The sequence below is a fragment of the Dermacentor andersoni genome, chromosome 11, assembly GCF_023375885.2.
Source record: "Dermacentor andersoni chromosome 11, qqDerAnde1_hic_scaffold, whole genome shotgun sequence".
NCBI lineage: Eukaryota > Metazoa > Arthropoda > Arachnida > Ixodida > Ixodidae > Dermacentor > Dermacentor andersoni.
Genome location: NC_092824.1, coordinates 113922607 through 113941023, shown reverse-complemented (window position 1 = coordinate 113941023; position 18417 = coordinate 113922607). Strand labels below are relative to the sequence as shown.

The 18417-nt window shown below is 45.7% G+C and overlaps 1 protein-coding gene across 3 annotated transcripts in view; it reads left to right on the top strand.

Moving 5' to 3' along the window:
- LOC126539524 (transmembrane protein 8B-like) overlaps nucleotides 1-18417 on the top strand; it is a 45352-nt gene that overhangs the window by 7008 nt on the left and 19927 nt on the right. For all 3 annotated transcript variants that reach the window (XM_050186394.2, XM_050186395.3, XM_050186393.3), the window contains exons 3-8: nucleotides 2728-2932; nucleotides 10569-10693; nucleotides 12268-12566; nucleotides 13679-13848; nucleotides 15951-16136; nucleotides 16899-17125. In XM_050186394.2, coding sequence (XP_050042351.1) covers nucleotides 2728-2932; nucleotides 10569-10693; nucleotides 12268-12566; nucleotides 13679-13848; nucleotides 15951-16136; nucleotides 16899-17125 — 1212 coding nt within the window. The remainder of the gene's footprint in view (nucleotides 1-2727; nucleotides 2933-10568; nucleotides 10694-12267; nucleotides 12567-13678; nucleotides 13849-15950; nucleotides 16137-16898; nucleotides 17126-18417) is intronic.

The window sequence follows — 18417 nt, the reverse complement described above, 5'->3', positions numbered from 1 at the left end:
GTGCTCGCTGGAATGCTGAAACGGGTGGCAACGTCCTTCTTCTTCTCGCCCGCGGAGACTGCATTTAAAATTGCGAGTTTGTCTTCGAAAGACAGAACTTTTCGTTTTCTGGCAGTAGAACTCATCACGACCAACCGACGACGCAGTTAGAAGCGGAGACGCACGACTACACGCCGACAGGCAGGCCTAGCACCTCCAAAACAAGTCGGACAAACCAGTACCAGAGCACAGTTGACACACGCACACGTGCAGAACGCAGGACAACACTCAAGATGGCGAATGCAACGCACCCATAGAGAAAGAAAAAAAAGTGACGGATATCGTTCGTCATCGTCCCTCCCCCTCTCCCTTCCGGCGCCTTGGCAATGAAAGAACCGGCTATCAGCGTTGCTTTTCAAGTGAATTCTTACACATAAGTGTGTATAAGCCGTTGAAACAAATGAAAATCACAAAATAAGAATGCTTGTCCTCAAATCCATACGAAACAAAATAATTCTGCAAGAAAAATCAGCTGCCGATACCAATGCCACCTGGTGCCACGCTAGACAAGCAAAGCCTGAAAAGACTGCTACGTTAGGCACGGAGCGGCGCTAGTTGCCGCCATCATCATCATCATCGCTAACTTTGCTCGGTCGCGGCAATCCCTGGCGTGCGCGTAGCTGCTGGCTCCTTACAGCATTAATATTCAATAATCTAGAGCATTTCTTCGGCCGAATTTTCCTTAAAAGTGCTAAAAGTAATGACTGATCAGCTTTGGGAGTTCGTTACATCAAGGCTAACCGCCGCAACGCATTCGTTACATCAAGGTCGAAAATACATGGGCTTCAATGGGGGCAGCGTTGGGGAATTCAAAAACTTCGTTAAATCCAGGAATTCGTTACATATAGGTTCGTTACATCCAGGTTTAACTGTATATGTTAACTAGAATATTGGCTGCCCTCTATTGCTCTCTAATCCACACTGCTGGGTTCCCGTCGCTTGATGTTATGCCTAACATTTTTAGCATCACACATATATGTCCCAGTAATATAGTGGCCATCCTTGAGGTGTGTTGGCTTGGTATGACTTTATTTCTGAAGCCACAAAGCTTGGCAAGTGCTGTTAAAACCTGTGTTCTCAGTTTAACTTATTGCTAACATTGGTTGGGAGCTGCCTTCTTAAGCGACAGTTGTATATATCGTTTTTCTCAAGATTGAAAGGGTCTGTGCAGCAGGCTGCCACCGTATCATTTCAGTGGCTCCCAATGCATTGAGTGCTGCACATAAGCACATAAAACATAGAACAGCGTAATGCATACAGCACTGCGTTAGTAGATACAGGAAGTAAAGTCAGCCACAAAAGTTTTCAGGATGCAGGTTCCACAAAAATGTGCATTTGTGCTCAGTTATGACATGGCTCTTCTAATCAAATGTAGTGCTGTGTAAGTCACAACAGCATTTACAGATTAAATAAGTTCAAGGCTATGTCCCCAGGTTTCTTGAAAATTCAAAATTTTCACATATATCATGTCCAGTACACTTTTGCGGACAGCGGTAAAGTACTAAATATGACACAAGCAGAATTGAAATGAAAACATTGACAGTAGCCATTACACATATTCCTTTAGAGGCACAGAAAATGCATTACAAAAAGCTTGTCATGGCAAGTAGTAGTACTTCTTTTTGCAGGAAGTCGCCGACTAGCAAACACGCACTATGATGAAGCATAAATCTGTTAAAAATCGAACGTCAGCATGCGTCTGAATGTGATTTAATTTTTGTTGAAAGTACCGTATTTACTCGCATAATGATCGCACTCGCGTAATGATTATTGCGCCCCTGAATTTTGTCGTCAAAATTCGATTTTTTTTAATTTCCCGTGTAATGATCGCACCCCGAACTTGCCGCAGCGATATGTCGTGTGCCGAGTCTAGCTAATAATGATCGTGCTTACCATCTATCGAATGCTACGCGAACGACTCTTCAAGACAAACCAAGCGGTCAGCACGCACCAAGCATTCTTAAGTAGATGCCTCATTTCATTACTTTCATCACTTTTCGCACTTCCATGACAAAAAGAGGTCCAACCAAACTTGCCTTTATTATGTGTAGGCTTTATAATGGTTGTGGTCAACAACAAAAAAAAAAGGCGCCTTTCGATTCTTTTCATCTGCATTCGTGGGCACGCAACAAATCGATACAAAGCAATGATAGTAGCCACGTTTACACTGATACGTTAAAAGTGTACCTTATTCATATGCCAACACTTGTAACACAGCTAAAATATTCACCCACCCTTAGCGCAGACGTGTGGTATCAGGATAGTAGTGAAGACAGATGCCGCAGTTTCCGCAGCATGCCCGCCATGTGTTTCTATGTCACTGGCAGCTAAGCGCGCCCATCTGTGTCTGCCCCCTCAAAGTGGACATGGCTACGTTATTGCCGCAAACTTGCCGATATTAACGATATTATTCATTACTGATACGGAAGAAACTGTTTCAATGCACGTAATGTACTCACGAGAAGAAAAAAAATCGCGTTCAGCGCGTTCGGCTTGCTCCGCCGGCCGCCATCTTTATTTTGGTGTCCCGCAGCAAACGCGGGATGAAAAAAAATTTTTTTTTTTGTTGCGGGAAATTTAACCCGCGTAATGATCGCACCCCTGAATTTGCGTCAGTTTTTTCTGACAAAAAAGTGCAATCATTATGCGAGTAAATATGGTAACTGTGTGCAACCTGTACTTTTGCAGGCACCTACAGTTTGGAGGGCTGCCCGTGTTGAGCCCCCTGAATGCTTCTTTTCCTGACGACTTTGTCACCAAGCGGCAGCGGCTGCGCAGCCTCCATTTTGCCACGGATTCTGAGCTGCGCTTTGTCAACATAAGCTCACCTGACCCCGGCCAGTGGTTCGCGGCAGCTTTCACGCTAGATCATCATGAACGGATTTTGCAGAAGGTACAAAACACTCTCTGTCCCAATGCTCCTTTTCTTTATACTCTGATTTTATACTTGCCAACCACCCGGAATATTTTGTAAAGTTTACAAATTTGTGCTTGTTCTACAGTTTTCTGAATGTTGCATTACGTTTTGCAGAAATAAATTCCGTGTGCAAGGAAGTGCTGCTGGTTGGTTTCGGAACCTTTTCGCAAACAAGTTCCCGAAACAAACGAAAGAAAATGTAACTGTGATCTAAAAAACAATGTGTTGCTTGTCAGTCTCTGCTGTTCCAAGTTTGCTGCAGCTTGCGTGCTGCATCTAAAGGCAAATAATTGTTTATAAAGTGCATCTGCATCCCACAATATGTTAAAAATATGTGTGCTATTCCTTGCGTTCCGTGCCCCTCCCACACTAAGTGTCCTGTCCACATAATTTATGAATATTTATGTTTATAGATTGGTAGGTCAGACTTTGGATGTATTTTCATGTGTGAAAATTGTCGCAAATGGGTTGTACCTAATATCAAAATCGTCTCCTGAAAGAAAACATCACTGTTAGTCCTGAACTATGGCTGGTCTTAGCTATTTGTGTGAGCTACTGTAACTTTCTTAAGTAACTGTATTTACTTGCATAATGATCGCACTCGTGTAATGATCGCACCCCTCAATTTTGTCATCAAAATTTGATTGTTTTTCTTTCTCGTGTAATGATCGCACCCCGGCTTGCTGCAGCAATATGTCGTAAGCAACGTCTAGCTAATGATGATCACGCTTACTATCTGTCGAATGCTACGCAAACGACTCTTCAAGAAATACAAAACAGTCTGCACGCATCAAACATCCTGAAGCAGATGCCCCATTTTATTCCTTTCATCACTTTCCACGCTTCCGTGAAAAAAAGAAAGCTACAACCAAACTTGCCTTGGCTTTATTATTTGTAGTCTTTATAATGGTTGTGGTCAACAGCAACAACAAAAAAGGCGCCTTTCGATTCTTCTCGTCTGCATTCATGGGCACGCAACAAATCGCGAGCGGCAGCGATAGTAGCCACATTTACACTGATACTTTAGAAGTGCACCCATATAAGCTGACGCTTGTAATGCAGCTAAGATATTCGCCCACCCTTAGCGGAAATGTGCCGCATTAGGATAGTAGTGAAGACAAATGCTGCAGTTTCCGCAGCATACCCGCCACATGTTTCTATGTCACTGGCAGCTAAGCACGCCCATCACTATTTCTGTACCCTCAAAGTGGACATGGCTACATTATTGTCACAGACTTGCTGATATTAACGATATTAGCTGATACAGAAGAAACTGTTTCAATGGGCGTAATGTACACATGAAAAGAAAAAAATCGCTTTCGGCGCGTTCGGCTTGCTCTGCCGGCCACCATTTTTTTTTTGGTGTCCCTCCCTGTTACACCGGCAGCCGCCTGTTTGTTGACCTGTTGTTGGATGAAAAAATTTTTTGTTCTTTTCGTGGGAAATTTAATCCGCGTAATGATCGCACCCCTGAATCATTATACGAGTAGATACGGTACTTTCCTTTTAGTGATTTTATATATATGTGTGTAAATATTGAAATAACTTGGGGTCGCTAAATTTTTTGAAATGGTTGTGCTGTGCAGCTGGATAAATAGTTATTGCAAATTATTTTAGGAGTCACTTCTCCTGATTTCAAAGCAATTTGCAGAAATTGCAAAAGTGACGTTCTCACGGATGTCTTTTTTTCTCTGCTTAGCATTCCTGTTGCAGAATTTTTCACAGTCTGCACACTTTTACCAAGCCTTGTTCACATAGATCTAAGAATTTATTTCACCTACCTATTTCACCTACATTATACCTTCTTTTATATTTTGCTTTGGATAACTGCATTCAACTCATCAGAGCCTCCAAAGTTCACTTAAATGTAAAATTAAGTCAGGACTGGCTGGTATATGAAGTGCTACACACACACACACAAGCGCACGTGTGACACACGCGCACACACACACACACACACCAACTCCAAGAAAGAAAAAAAGAAGCACTTGGTTGGCATCGGTTGGTGTACAGGCAAATTAGTAGTGAGAATTTCTACGACAGGAACTTGTAAAACTATGTTGAAAAAATTGGAGGATGCTTAAGCTTCGCCTTCAAGAGTGGAACGCGACAGGGTTCCCGTCGACCCGTAAAGGGGTGTAAGACAATGCGCTACGGCGCAGCGATCACTTACGAGGCGCCCCGCATCGGACTTTGCACCCACCAATCACGCGGTGAGCGTGGAGCAACGCAGCGTTCGGCGCGGCAACGAAGCGTGCGCCTGAGCAAGCGGAACAAACCAAAGAACTCGGTATCATAAGAGAAATTTTATCCTCTCTCAAATGGCAACATTGCCATTTCTGCATTGTGCCGTAATGCGCCAGCCACACTAGCGGCAAAACACACACCGCAAGAGGGATCAGTCTTGGGCTGATTTTTCAGGGCTCGCCACGACAGCAAGCGAGCGGCGAGCAGAGGAGACCAATAAGAGTGGCCGCAACAGTGACGTACACCCAGGAAACTGGTATTATGCAGGCTTGCTTGACCACTCTATTCGTGCTCGTGTCTGGTTCAGCTGGACTGCTTGTTTTGCACTATTGTCTGCTCGCGTCAGTGCTTGCTCAGGCTTGTTTTGGTTGGCTTGGTTGGTCTCGTTCGCGCTTGTTTTTTTACAATTATGCGTCTTAAATCGAGGCACCCCGATGGGAAAGTTGTTGGAGACAGTGCACCATATCCGATTCTGTACGATGAGACAGACTCTGACTACAAGAACGCGAAGGCGACACCCAATACCTCATCCTCCTTGTCTTTTGAATGCGGCAACGCCGCAACAGAAGGGGCACACCAACATGATTATGATTATGACGGTAAACACAGTGCCGATCTGTCAGCAGACGAAAGAAAAAACATGCGAGCATGCAGAGAGAAGCAGCAGTGGAGGCGCAGTCCTGGCCTTGGCAACTCCACTGCTTTGGTGGCAGTAGGTGACAGAGGTAATTAGTGCCATCCAGCAAGCTGGTGGGAAAGCAAATCTGTTTCCCTCCCGCTCTTCCTCGCAACTACGCTCCCCTTGGCCTCCCTCTCAACTCCTTCGTAAACTCCCTCATTGTCGACGGTCTCTGCGTGCTGTTGTGCCATTACCTCCAGCCCGGATTCCGAATCTGCAAGATGCAAAATTATCCTTCGAGCGCCCAAATTCTCCCTTGAAAAGTCAAGATGCTGAGCCGTCAGGCAGCGGTGTCCTGCGAGAGAAGCATCGGCGAGCCACTTTGTTCGGACGTGTCGCCAAGTGCCAGACAGCCCGGCGCCGTAGACACCCACTAGGTGACCTCCGGCCCTTGCCTGAAGGTCACCGCGCCCGCCACAATTGAACCAGGTGGCCAGCGCGGTCGCTGGTTGGACCTCTCGGACGACCGTCGAGTGCTCGCTTTGTGTTGGGCCGTTTGGGTGACAATGGTTTTGGGGGCTTATAAGCGGAGGCGTGCCGCCTGAAAAACCGGATCCGCCGACCCACCGGGAGCCAGTGCCGCTCTCGACTGGAGCGAGACGTGTCACGCGTTTTCGCCGGACGTTGCCGTGCGGGAACAGTCGCGTTCGCTGTGAGCTCTCGGCCCCAGTGCCGATCCCTTCATGTCCTGTATAATGACCTGTATATAGTGTATAAAGTCCCTTTTGTTATTCTCATCGACGCCTGGCTCGGAGTCTTCGCTACCAACGCTCTGTCACGAAACGGGTGACGAGTGCTACGGGACCACAAAGTCGTAATAGTGGTGCAGCGGTGCAAAGTCGTAACAGTGGATGGCAGCTACGGGATTGACCGGCATCAGCTACCTCGGCGCGGTGAGTGCCTGAAGTTTACCTCAAACACCAGACTTTCTCTGACACAGGTTATAGTAGCTTAAGGAAGGATTTGGTGTTGCATTGTGTTAACCTTGTGTGTTTCAAGCCTAGTTAGAGTGTTTTGAAAACCAGGGGATGCTGAGGGGGTAAACAGGGCAGTGTGTGAAATACTTGCATATGTCTTACTAGTAGCATTATAGTAGCGTACGGCAGGTATATTCAAAAAGGGTAAACAGCAGGAGGACAGTGTGAACGATGGAGAAGTACAAGGTCAAGGAACTTCTCCAAATTTGTGAGGAGTTGGGCATTGAGTTGGGCTCAACCAAAAGAAAGAATGCGATCCTTGAGGTCATGAGGACTAGGGACGTAACGGCTGAGGAAGCCGAAGAGGCCTGGGCGGATATCAGTGAACGTCGGGAAAGGGAGGAGAAGGAACGTTGCGAGGAGGAAAGGAAAGAAAAGGAACGCCGGGAGTGGCAGGCAGAAAAGGAACGTCGGGAGTGGCAGGCAGAAAAGGAACGTCGGGAGTGGCAGGCAGAAAAGGAACGTCGCGAGCACGAGCTTAAAATGAAAGAGTTGGAGACCCGAAATAGCTCGCCGGCGCCTAGTCTAACTTCTAACGTTCCAAGAATACGCGATCAACTTCCACCCTTTGTCGTCGGAGAGGATATGGCCAAATACCTCGTGAAATTTGAGCACGTGTGCGAACGGAATAGCATTGAGCGATCCCTCTGGGCACAGAATCTGTTAGCCTTGCTTCCTGGGGAGGCATCAGACGTAATAACTTGCTTATCGAAAGAGGCGTTTGAAAGCTACAGTGATGTGAAGGAAGCGCTACTTCGGAAGTACAAATTGTCGCCCGAAGCTTTCCGGCAGAGGTTCCGGTATGCAAAAAAGGGCAAGGAGTCGAATATTGACTTCGCGTTTCGTCTAAAAGCCGACCTGGTGGAATGGCTGAAGGGCGAAGAGGTTTACGACGACCGCGACAAAATCGTCGAATGCATCGCGTTGGAGCAGTTCTACCGTTGCATTGATGAGGATGTCAGGCTCTGGCTGCAAGATAGGCTAAAGGAGGTTAAGCTAAACAAGGCAGCAGAGTTAGCGGAAGAGTATTACACCCGCCGCAGCTTGCACAGCAAGGCAGTGCGCGTAGAAAAAGCAGATAGCAGAGATGGGTTTTCCTTGAAGCCCGACGAACGGAAGCAAATCACGCGTCGCGAGTTTCGGGAAGACGAGTCCCTTCCCAAAGAAACTGTAAGGGAAGGACAGAATGCATCTCAGAATGATGACGATGGTCCGAAACAGCGAAACGATACGACGCGTTCTTTTGAAAAACGGAAACCGTTAACCTGCTACAATTGCAAAAAGCAAGGGCACATCGCTGCAAGCTGCCCAGAGAGAATTGCTTTTGCAACAATACAGGAAACTCACAAAAACATACGTCTATTGGAGCCCTATGTGCAGGAAATTAAGATAAACGGTAAGAAGTGCCGTGCACTTCGGGACTCTGCAGCAACTATGGACGTTGTTCACCTGTCTTTCGTCTCCTCGAGTGATTTTACGGGAGAGTGTGCTAGGATACGGCAAGTGGCCGAGGAGGAGAGTGTCTGTTTACCGATCGCAACGGTTATCATTGAAGGAGAGTTTGGGAAACTTAACACCGAAGCCGCTGTGTCAGCCGCCCTCCCGGAGCACTTTCCCTACCTCTTCTCAAATAGCTCGGAGCAGCTGCTGAAGGATCAGGGCGAATCGTTCTTTGCCGACGGGGCGTACATGGCCCTCACGCGATCCAAAGCGCGCCCGCTGTCGAGGGAACTTGACTTTGCGTCGGTGAGCGAACAGCGGTGCGGCACACGGACCGATCAAGGTAACTTGAGTGGCGAGCAGGCACGGGAGAGGCAGAGCTCGGAGGCTGGCCTGGGCGAGCGTGTCCTGGAAGTGAGTGGGAGTGACGCGTGCAGTGCTAGCCGCGATATAGACGCGACGCCGCAATTAGGCGACGCGGGCTCCACACTCGCTCCGGTTTCCGCCAGCTGGCAGGAGCAGGCGGCAGTTGAAAGAGAAACTCTGATTCGCGAGCAACAGGAAGACTGTTCACTAGCCGATCTGAGGAAGAGCGTCAAACGGGGAGTGAAAAAAAAGAGGGTTTCATTTGGCAAGGAATCTGGCTTATTGTACCGCCGCTACACGGATAAGCAGGGTCGCAAATATAAGCAGCTTCGGATTCCGCGAAAATATCGCCGGGAAAAATGAATGACCTCATTTGCTTCCTCAGTAGTATGTTTTCGGTCCAAGTGATTTCAAGGGGACCATTCTATTTGTCATTATTATTGTTGATTATTAATTGTCCTGATACTTCTGGTGTGTTGTTAGTTTGAAAACTGGTTGTTTGAGCCTTGTGTACTAGATCGTACACCTGCCTCTTGTTGCAGCGGGAGCAAAAAGGGGGATAGCAATTCAGTTAGGTTGATTTGGATTATAGCCTTGTCTGGTGTTTGACGGGAGACAGAGGGCACTTGTTCGTGTTGGGTGTTGCCTCTTGCCGGTCGGTTTTGCAAGCTGCAGAACGACCAACCGGGACCAGTGGCGAGAAGCAAGGGCTTAGGAACGACCCGAGCGGAGCTGGTCGAGGTGCCTTGGCGACAACGCGGTGAGCAGAGCTCCTGTCCTGGCGAGTTGGACCTGGGCACGTGAAGTTACCTGGCGTCCCGACACTGGACGTGAACTTGGACGAGCCTGACGAACGTGCGCGCCTGGCATCCGAGCCACGTGGAGGCAGCTCGTCTTCCCGGCGCCTTATCTGAGGGCGGGGATGCTGTTGTGCCATTACCTCCAGCCCGGATTCCGAATCTGCAAGATGCAAAATTATCCTTCGAGCGCCCAAATTCTCCCTTGAAAAGTCAAGATGCTGAGCCGTCAGGCAGCGGTGTCCTGCGAGAGAAGCATCGGCGAGCCACTTTGTTCGGACGTGTCGCCAAGTGCCAGACAGCCCGGCGCCGTAGACACCCACTAGGTGACCTCCGGCCCTTGCCTGAAGGTCACCGCGCCCGCCACAATTGAACCAGGTGGCCAGCGCGGTCGCCGGTTGGACCTCTCGGACGACCGTCGAGTGCTCGCTTTGTGTTAGGCCGTTTGGGTGACAATGGTTTTGGGGGCTTATAAGCGGAGGCGTGCCGCCTGAAAAACCGGATCCGCCGACCCACCGGGAGCCAGTGCCGCTCTCGACTGGAGCGAGATGTGTCACGCGTTTTCGCCGGACGTTGCCGTGCGGGAACAGTCGCGTTTGCTGTGAGCTCTCGGCCCCAGTGCCGATCCCTTCATGTCCTGTATAATGACCTGTATATAGTGTATAAAGTCCCTTTTGTTATTCTCATCGACGCCTGGCTCGGAGTCTTCGCTACCAACGCTCTGTCACGAAACGGGTGACGAGCGCTACGGGACCACAAAGTCGTAATAGTGGTGCAGCGGTGCAAAGTCGTAACAGTGCGTGTTGGCGCCTGCATCGCCAGCCTTGTCGGCCCGGTGCCAGCTTACCCTGCTCCTTGAAGTTTCGTTTTCTGCCATTATCGGGGGAACCAAGCGTTGGCCGGTCTAGTTTCGTGGTCCTTGCTCGCTGTGTGCTTGGGTGCCGCAATATTTCATGACTCGCACCATTTGTGCTTCGTGCTATGGCGCACGAATACTTCAAAAACAAGTCCTTTTAATTCAAACAAATTTTCGGGCTCCTTCGAGTTCGAATTATCAAGGTTCGACTGTATAGTATTTAATTACCCCAATTCTTTGATGCATGCAGGGCCTGTTCGCACCCTGTGAAGTGTACCTTTCAAGCTCGCTGACCCCATACCTGCTGGAAGAGGTTGTTGACCTCCTGCCCGCCCAGGCCACCACACACCGCATTGCCAAGCCCACGTACTTCAGGTGAGTAAACCGAAAAGGCGTCCAGCTCTTTCCTTCTGCTTCCTGTCTGTTTTGGTTTGAAGCCCACAGTCAAGATTACCCGAGAGCCAAATCTGTCATCACCATCATCATAACTAGTATAACTAAGCCTGTTGTGGGAAAGAGGGTCTCTAGAAAGGCTCTGCACTCACCTGTGTCCTATGCTGACAGTGTCCGCACTGTACATTCGATTTATGCTAATTTGATGTTGTATATTTCGACCTGAGATTGTTCAAAAGGAACACATGCTTGTCGAATGTGCCTTTCATTCAAACTTGCAGGTAATTCGACTATTTTTATTATGTTTTCCCAGGTTTATGGAAAAGTCAACCATACCCGCTGATTTTCTGATTTCACAATTTGATTCTCAATAACCTCCAGCTATTTTTTCTTTTCTTTTTTGTATTATTATTATAGTTCCTTTTTTTAATTAAGGGTAATGATGGTGGAACCTCTAATTGTGAAGGAATGAAGAAATCCACATTTTTTGCCCAGGTTCTAGTTTTTTATTCTGGGGGAAGCATATGAGCACTGCATCCAAATGTGATGTTAAACAAAGTTCACCGTGAAGTGCATCACTGCCAGAATGTTTCAATCATATCAATTCTGAAGCTCTGCCTGAAGCTTTTCCTGTTTTTTTTCTCCCAAGTTCCTTGCTGCATTGCAGTGCCTAATTAAATACCTCAAATGCTCCTGGATGTCCCTTCCTACAGCTTAGAAAACACTGCAGTATAGTGGATAAGCATGCGAATCAAAGGATTAAAAGACTAACAAAAAGCACAGATTATCTTTCAGTGTCTCAACTGCATCTGAATAAACTTTTAGTTTCTTTTATTCAACCAATTGTTTCATTTGAGAATTTAGGGTGTGCAACCTCGTCAACCAAGTTTGCATAGCCTTCAAAAGAAGGTGATAATGTAACAACGAACCCATGCATTTCATTATAAAGATACTCAACTGTATTTCACTGACTATTGTGAAACTTCCTGCTTGAAGCCAGTGACCACTTGCATTTTGTGCACATTGGTATGAAAAACAGATTTGTTGCCTGATCTCTTTCATCTAACCATCAGGTATATTATTCTTGTTTTTTATAGATTGATTCATTTCAGTTTACCAGTACATAATCTTGGTGCACTGAAAAGAGAGCAGGCTATAGGTATTACCAACACATGACATAGGCTCACCCTCCTAATGTGCAAAAATAAAATAAATAAAAGACAGCGTTCACGACTAATTCTACAATTTACAACAAACTGATACAGCAGCAGTAGGTGACTGAACAGAAACGTCATTAGACACCAAAAGTACAACACTGTAAAAATAGCAACGCGGATGCAACATCTATCATTTATTGAGCAATCTATGGACACTTTTCTTATAGCATTCATCTGACATATTCTGCAGTGATCATTCAAGCAGTTTTAGGTATGAATTCAGTGTATTCAATATGTGTACGTTAGCTCTTGAATTTGTATGAGACCTGAAAACATCATTATATTGCATATGCTCAAGATGGCACGTTGTCCTAAAAATGTTTATTGTCCTTTTCAAAGATTTGCAACGTCGCGGGAGATGTGGAGCCTGGACTTCACCCTATCCGAGTGTAAATTTCAAGGCAATGGCACTGCAGACTCATGCCCGCTGGTAATTAGTGCTACTGCCGAGGTTCCTCCCATGCCCCAAAGTGACGGAGTTGACATTGAGGTGTCGCGACGAACTACCACGGTTGACTGTTCGGAGAATGGGACCTGCGGTGGCACCATGATTTCAGCTGTGGATGCATGGAACTACATTCTAGTCCAACCGACTATAGATGATGCTGTGGAGTTCAAAATCCTTCTGTCCCCATTTGGTAAGTTTGGTGGTTAGTAGGATATTTGACTTTTTTGAAGTTGTCCCAGCTGAAACTGGATAGGATTTTAAAAGATAAAACAAGGTCGTGCAAAAACACATTGCTGCTGAGTGTGTATGTTAGTTATCATAGAGCCTTAAACTAACTGATTGCTTAGGTACTTCAGCTTTTTATGGAGCAAGCCATGCTTTATGATTTAACTTCAATCCAAATTTAATTTTCAATTCTATGAATATGTGATACATGTTTTGTGCAATTAACAGGATCACTTACTTGTTGTCTAGTGCAGACATGTTCAGATAGCAGGACGTAGCATACAACACTCAGTAATATTTTCTTTTCATTCAGAAACAATGATGCAACATAAATAATCAGTATACAGTACAGTACATTTTGCGACACTGTTGGTATGACGCCACATAGCAGCAAAAAATAAATTGTGACTGTTTACACACTCCCACGCAGCTAAGTATTCATCGCATGAAGTGGTTCAAGCTTGTTATGTTTCTGAATGGCCGCTTTAGTAGACAGTTATAAGTTAACTTTAGCGTAATAGCGGGGTTAAGGGAAGTAGCGCTACTGTTTTGCAAACGAACATTACAGAAACAGAGTTTTAGTACAGTAGACTCTCTGTAAACGGAACCTCAAGGGGCCAGGGAAATTGGTTCCGTTTATGAGGAGTTCCATTTACTGCGAGACAAAGCTGAATACTATTGCATGAATACAAAACCAACCTACCACGAGGATGGTGTTCCGTTTAAGAGGCAGTTCCTTTTAAGTGATTTCTGTTTATCGAGATTCCACTGTATAGCATGATGGCGTAGTTTACATGCATTCGATTACGCTTCTAATTTTCACATAAGTACGCGTACGTAATTCTATTCACCAAGCTTTGCGTGCGTGTCCAAAATATGTGAGAGGCGGTGCAATGGAAGCCAGCAGCGCATTGTATTTGTAGTTTCTATGTCTGCCAATCTGCGGCAAAATCAGTACAAGCAGTACATGCTGTCCACCATGGCCTCCGTGATCTGACAGTGCACGCATTAGGACGAGCTTCATTCGGGATTTGCCTGTGTTTGTTCACTCGTTTCTTTTGTGTTGGCGGCAATCAGACTGCAGGACAGCACATGTGAGCCCCGCCGTCAAGAGCAGGAGGAAGGAGAACCTGGAAATGCTGGAGAAGATGCTCAGTGCCAATGCAACCACACTCAGGACGGTTCTCCAGGAATATCTACGAGTACCCAAATTTTCTGATTCCTGCTGGCCGTCTCACGAGCTTGCGGTGAGCATTCTGCATGATAAGTCATGCAACACGATGAACTTTGGGGCAATGACAGTGTCTGCAGAGCCACAAAGGATGAGACACACCTGTTTGATAGGAAGTCCATTCATGGGAAGTCCAAGCAAGCCAGAGGGGCATCTCTGTCAGTAGGGAGTTCTATAAACAGTTAAACAGTGCACCCTAGTGGCTTAGCGTACCCTAAAGCCTAAATTCCATTGTAGACCCTTTGCATTAGTTTGTGCTCTCTCTATGTTCTTTTGCACACCCAGCAGTTTGTGTCCCCTAACTTTGGGTCTCCTATTTCTAAATCTTCCTAGTATCACAATGATCGAATGAATGTCCATTATTGTTAATAAAAGTGTTTTGGATTTTTCATCCCTCATATACATAGTTAGTAGAACAATAGCAAGGCAAGTACAATGTTTCTATGAGGAATTTCAATTTGACCGGTTGTAAAGAAGCTTGAGAACAAGTTAAGGACTGCGCAAAGAGCGATGGAACGAAGCTGGTGGAACGATGGAACGAAGAGACAGAAAGAGAGCGGTTTGGATCAGAGAGCAAATAGGTATAGACGATATTCTAATTGACATCAGGAGGAAAAAATGGAGCTGGGCAGGTCATGTAATGCGCTAGTTAGATAACCATTGGAACATTAGGGTTACAGAATGGGTACCAAGAGAAGGAAAACACAGTCGAGGGCGACAAAAGACTAGGTGGAGCGATGAAATAAGCACGCCAGTTGGAATCGGTTGGCGCAGGACAGGGTTAATTGGAGATCGCAGGGAGAGGCCTTCGTCCTGCAGTGGACATAAAACAGGCTGATGATGATGATGAGTTTGAACAGACGTAGGCACTTTATCATTTATATAGCATAGCACAGAGAGGCTGAACATTCTACTGAGCCGGTCTTGCCATCAAACCATTGAATGCATAAGCAGACGTAACAGCATGTTACTGAGTGCAGGTGATACAGTGAAAAATTCACTCCTTTATGGGATGCCAAAACAGTCAGTGCATCTCTTTCTTGCTTTAGTCTTTTCTGTAAAGAGAGGGTAATAACACTCTCTTTGTACACTTGTTCAAGTCTGTTATTAGTCCATGTCTTATTGTGCCTCAAACCCCTTCTGGTAGCAACCATGTTCAGCTTGTTTGGTTTCTCATACACCATTTATGTGATGCGACATCGTGACGTGCACTTGCTGTTCATATATAAAAAAAAATTCAAACAATTGAAAAAGAGCTAACAGGAGGTTAAGGAACTAGAATGAGATGGAAGACGAGCAGACAGTGATTCGTGACCTTCGGAGGAGCAATTGTACAAAGGCGCGCATTCGCCACACACTCCGCCAGTGGAACGAGAAAGAAAGGAAGACGGTGGCTGCTGACCCACCCGGCGGCAGCGCCATGTCTCAATACCCTATGTTTGAGGAATCGGCGAGAGATTGACCCGTCTGCTCCGAGGGGCAAGGGTTAACTTCGCTCACAAGCCTCTCTTCGTGGTAGGAAGTGCAGTGTGGTGGCAGAACACTGCAAGGTTTTTGACTACCAGATCAGCCCTGATGGTGCCGTCTGCTTAGAAAGAGAAAACAACCGCTGGCGGCAACTCCTTTTGAAATCCTGGCATATCCAAAAGACGTCGGCTAACATCAATCATTCATCAGAAACACTTCCCACCGTTTACTCTCGAGGACTGCGAAAAGTGTCCACATGCCTGTCAAAGTGTTAAGAAAAATGCATACTAAAAGCACTGCTATGCTTCATGCTATCTCGCCCCTGAAGAAGGAGCTGGTTGGGCTCTGAAATGTTGGGCTTTAATATTAAGATAAATTTTGGTTGGAGTTTTCTTTGGCAATTGATTTAAAACAAATATTGTGGCTCTCTAATGGCATGTGAAGTGTAGCCTGACAAGCCATTTGAACAAGAAGGCTGAATAATAGTCATTGCTTTTGCTACTGACAGAAATGAAATCCAGTTTGTGAATGCCTCTCCACAAAGAAAAATATTTTTTTTGACGCAATTTGTGTTTTCGAAGTTTTTATGGTCAGGTCTAGTCTGCAGTTGGACACTTTATTGAAAGTTTATTGCCTTTTTTGTTCCACCAGCATGTGAACATGCCCGGGACATTTGAGTACGGCTACCGACTGGATCCAGGCCCGGACGAGTCCAACTTCACGTCTGTCTTTAATGTGAGCCTGCACGAGCCAACGCTCATCACATTCCGAGTGTTTCCAGTCTTGGACTCTGGTGGAACACTGTCTATCAATTTGCATCTCATCAGCCCAGGCAAGGTCAGAAGAAATTTGTTTTTTCTAGTACACAGTAGATATTTACATCCAACATAAGCATGCCTCATATGTTTTTGTAACTGCTGTGACATTTGAAATTTTCATATGTATGCTTTGTAATGTCCTGTTTTGTCCTTTATAAAAAATACCCGAAAGAAATGTTTATTTTTCGTCAAGATGTGTTGAATACACCGAAAATAAGGATATTCAATGAAAAAAAAAGGATTATTCTGCAAAAATTTTTTCAGCAATAGGTGGGCAACACCAGGCAGAACTGGAATTGAGCTTGACCTCAAGCCACATATGGCTTCATGTACAACTTGTACAGGCTGTTCTTGTTGAATGTAAGACAGAGGGGCACTTTGATCTTTCTCTACATAACCTGTGTGATTTGCATAGTTCTTTGTTCACTGAGCATGCTTTCAAAAGAAAGTGAGTCACTTGTCAAACTTCTGTTTTCTGTAGGCTCTAATCCAACAAATAATGTTTGCTGCCTGACATTCAGTGTTGGCTGAAGACATTTAGCCAGAAACACTGTACTCAAAGCCGAAAAGCATAAGAAAAAAAGGAGAGAGAGAGAGAAAATTCTGTTTACAAAGGGTTAAGCACTTTAAATGATGCCATAGTTTGACATCTTCAATGTTTTATGCAAAACAACGGGACATTAATTTATTGGATGGTAGTGATGCCTGTGCTCTCACTATGATTTACAAGAATGCTGTGTGCAAAGGGTGCAGTTCTAAATGGTGCACACACGAAACGCAGGACGAGCACACGCCAACCAATGTGAGCCTGCGGGCAGTGTTGGCATACGGGTCACGACCTCCGCTCAACGAGGACCAAAAGTCATGGGAGTGGGGCAATGAGTTCCAAGTGAACACCAGCAGTGATGACCACTCCAGGACAGTGCTGCATGTTCCATTCCCAGAGTTTGGGCTCTGGTTCCTTGGGCTGTTGCCGCTATGCTATCTCGATGACGGTGGCAATTCCAGGTGAGTCTGGGCTTGACGTCGTGTTTACAGCACACACCTTAACAGTATTGGGATAATAAATTTCAAAAATAAAATTAATTATCGATATTAGAAAAATGCGGGCATGAAATATTAAATTGAATAAAGAACATTTTCTTGCTTCTAAAGGCAGGAAAAGGCTTTTTCTGTAACTGGTAGCCTTTAGCAGTCATAGTAGCTGCATGTATTTGGCAACAATAAAATATTTGAAGAAATGGAATATCAAATTATCAAGCCAAATAGTACTTCAACTTGAAACAGAAGTATACGATTTGTATTCAATGTTTTCATATTTCATCATCCTTAGTACGCATTGCTCAGATTTCCGTCGCCTCCTAAGGTAGACCAGCGAAATATAAGCTGATATGTTTGGTATGCCCAACTTTCACTATATTTCACAAGAAAATCCTCGCAGTTGAAGAGTCTTTCGAGGAACCTGTATTTATATTCATCTTCGTTATTCATTTGAATTCTTTATTACCCAGGGGGCACTTCTGTTCTTTGTTATATATATGGTTGTATGTGTTAAATAAACGGCTTTTGTACAGTAAAACCTCGTTAAACCGTACCCGCTTAAACAGTAGTTTCGGTTTAAAAGTAGTAAAGTCAATTCCCCGACTCAGCGGCCATTGAACATAATGTATTTAGTATCCGCATAAACCGTACCAGCTTATTGCGTACGCATCGGTTAAAACGTAGCGTTTCCACTTTTCGTCGCGCAAACACGGCGGTGCGTCGTCTCCACCGGGCGGTCCAGCAGAACAACAAGCCTCAGAGATCGGTACAACGGCCTCCAAGCGCCCTGTGCGTTTGCACGTGAAGCCGCATCAACATCAACATCATTTCGACGCCGTTCCAGAGAGCGAGAGAGCGTCATGGCGTCGCGCAAGCGAGGACTCGCGTCATGCCGAAGCTCGGATAAAAAAGACGCCGGGTGCTCAGCATAGAAGAAAAATTAGACATCAGAGTGTTTTAGTTGAGCGTCTTTACGGTACGCTCCGCTCCGAGCGGCCCCGCTAAGCCACAGCGGAGCGGCGGGCGATTTTCACGTTTTAGTTGCACGTTTAGCGTAGCGGAGCGGACCTTTCGTAGTTGCAGCGCCCCCTGGCTAAATTCAGGGTAATGAAAGAAAATAAAAACACTTTATGATCACTCTTATACCGTAAAACGTATATATGTATATATATAACTTGTTTCTCCATGAAGTATCTAGACGTGCGCTTGTAATGCGTTACCGGTCCATTTTATCCAATGGAAAATAAAGCGCCGTCTTG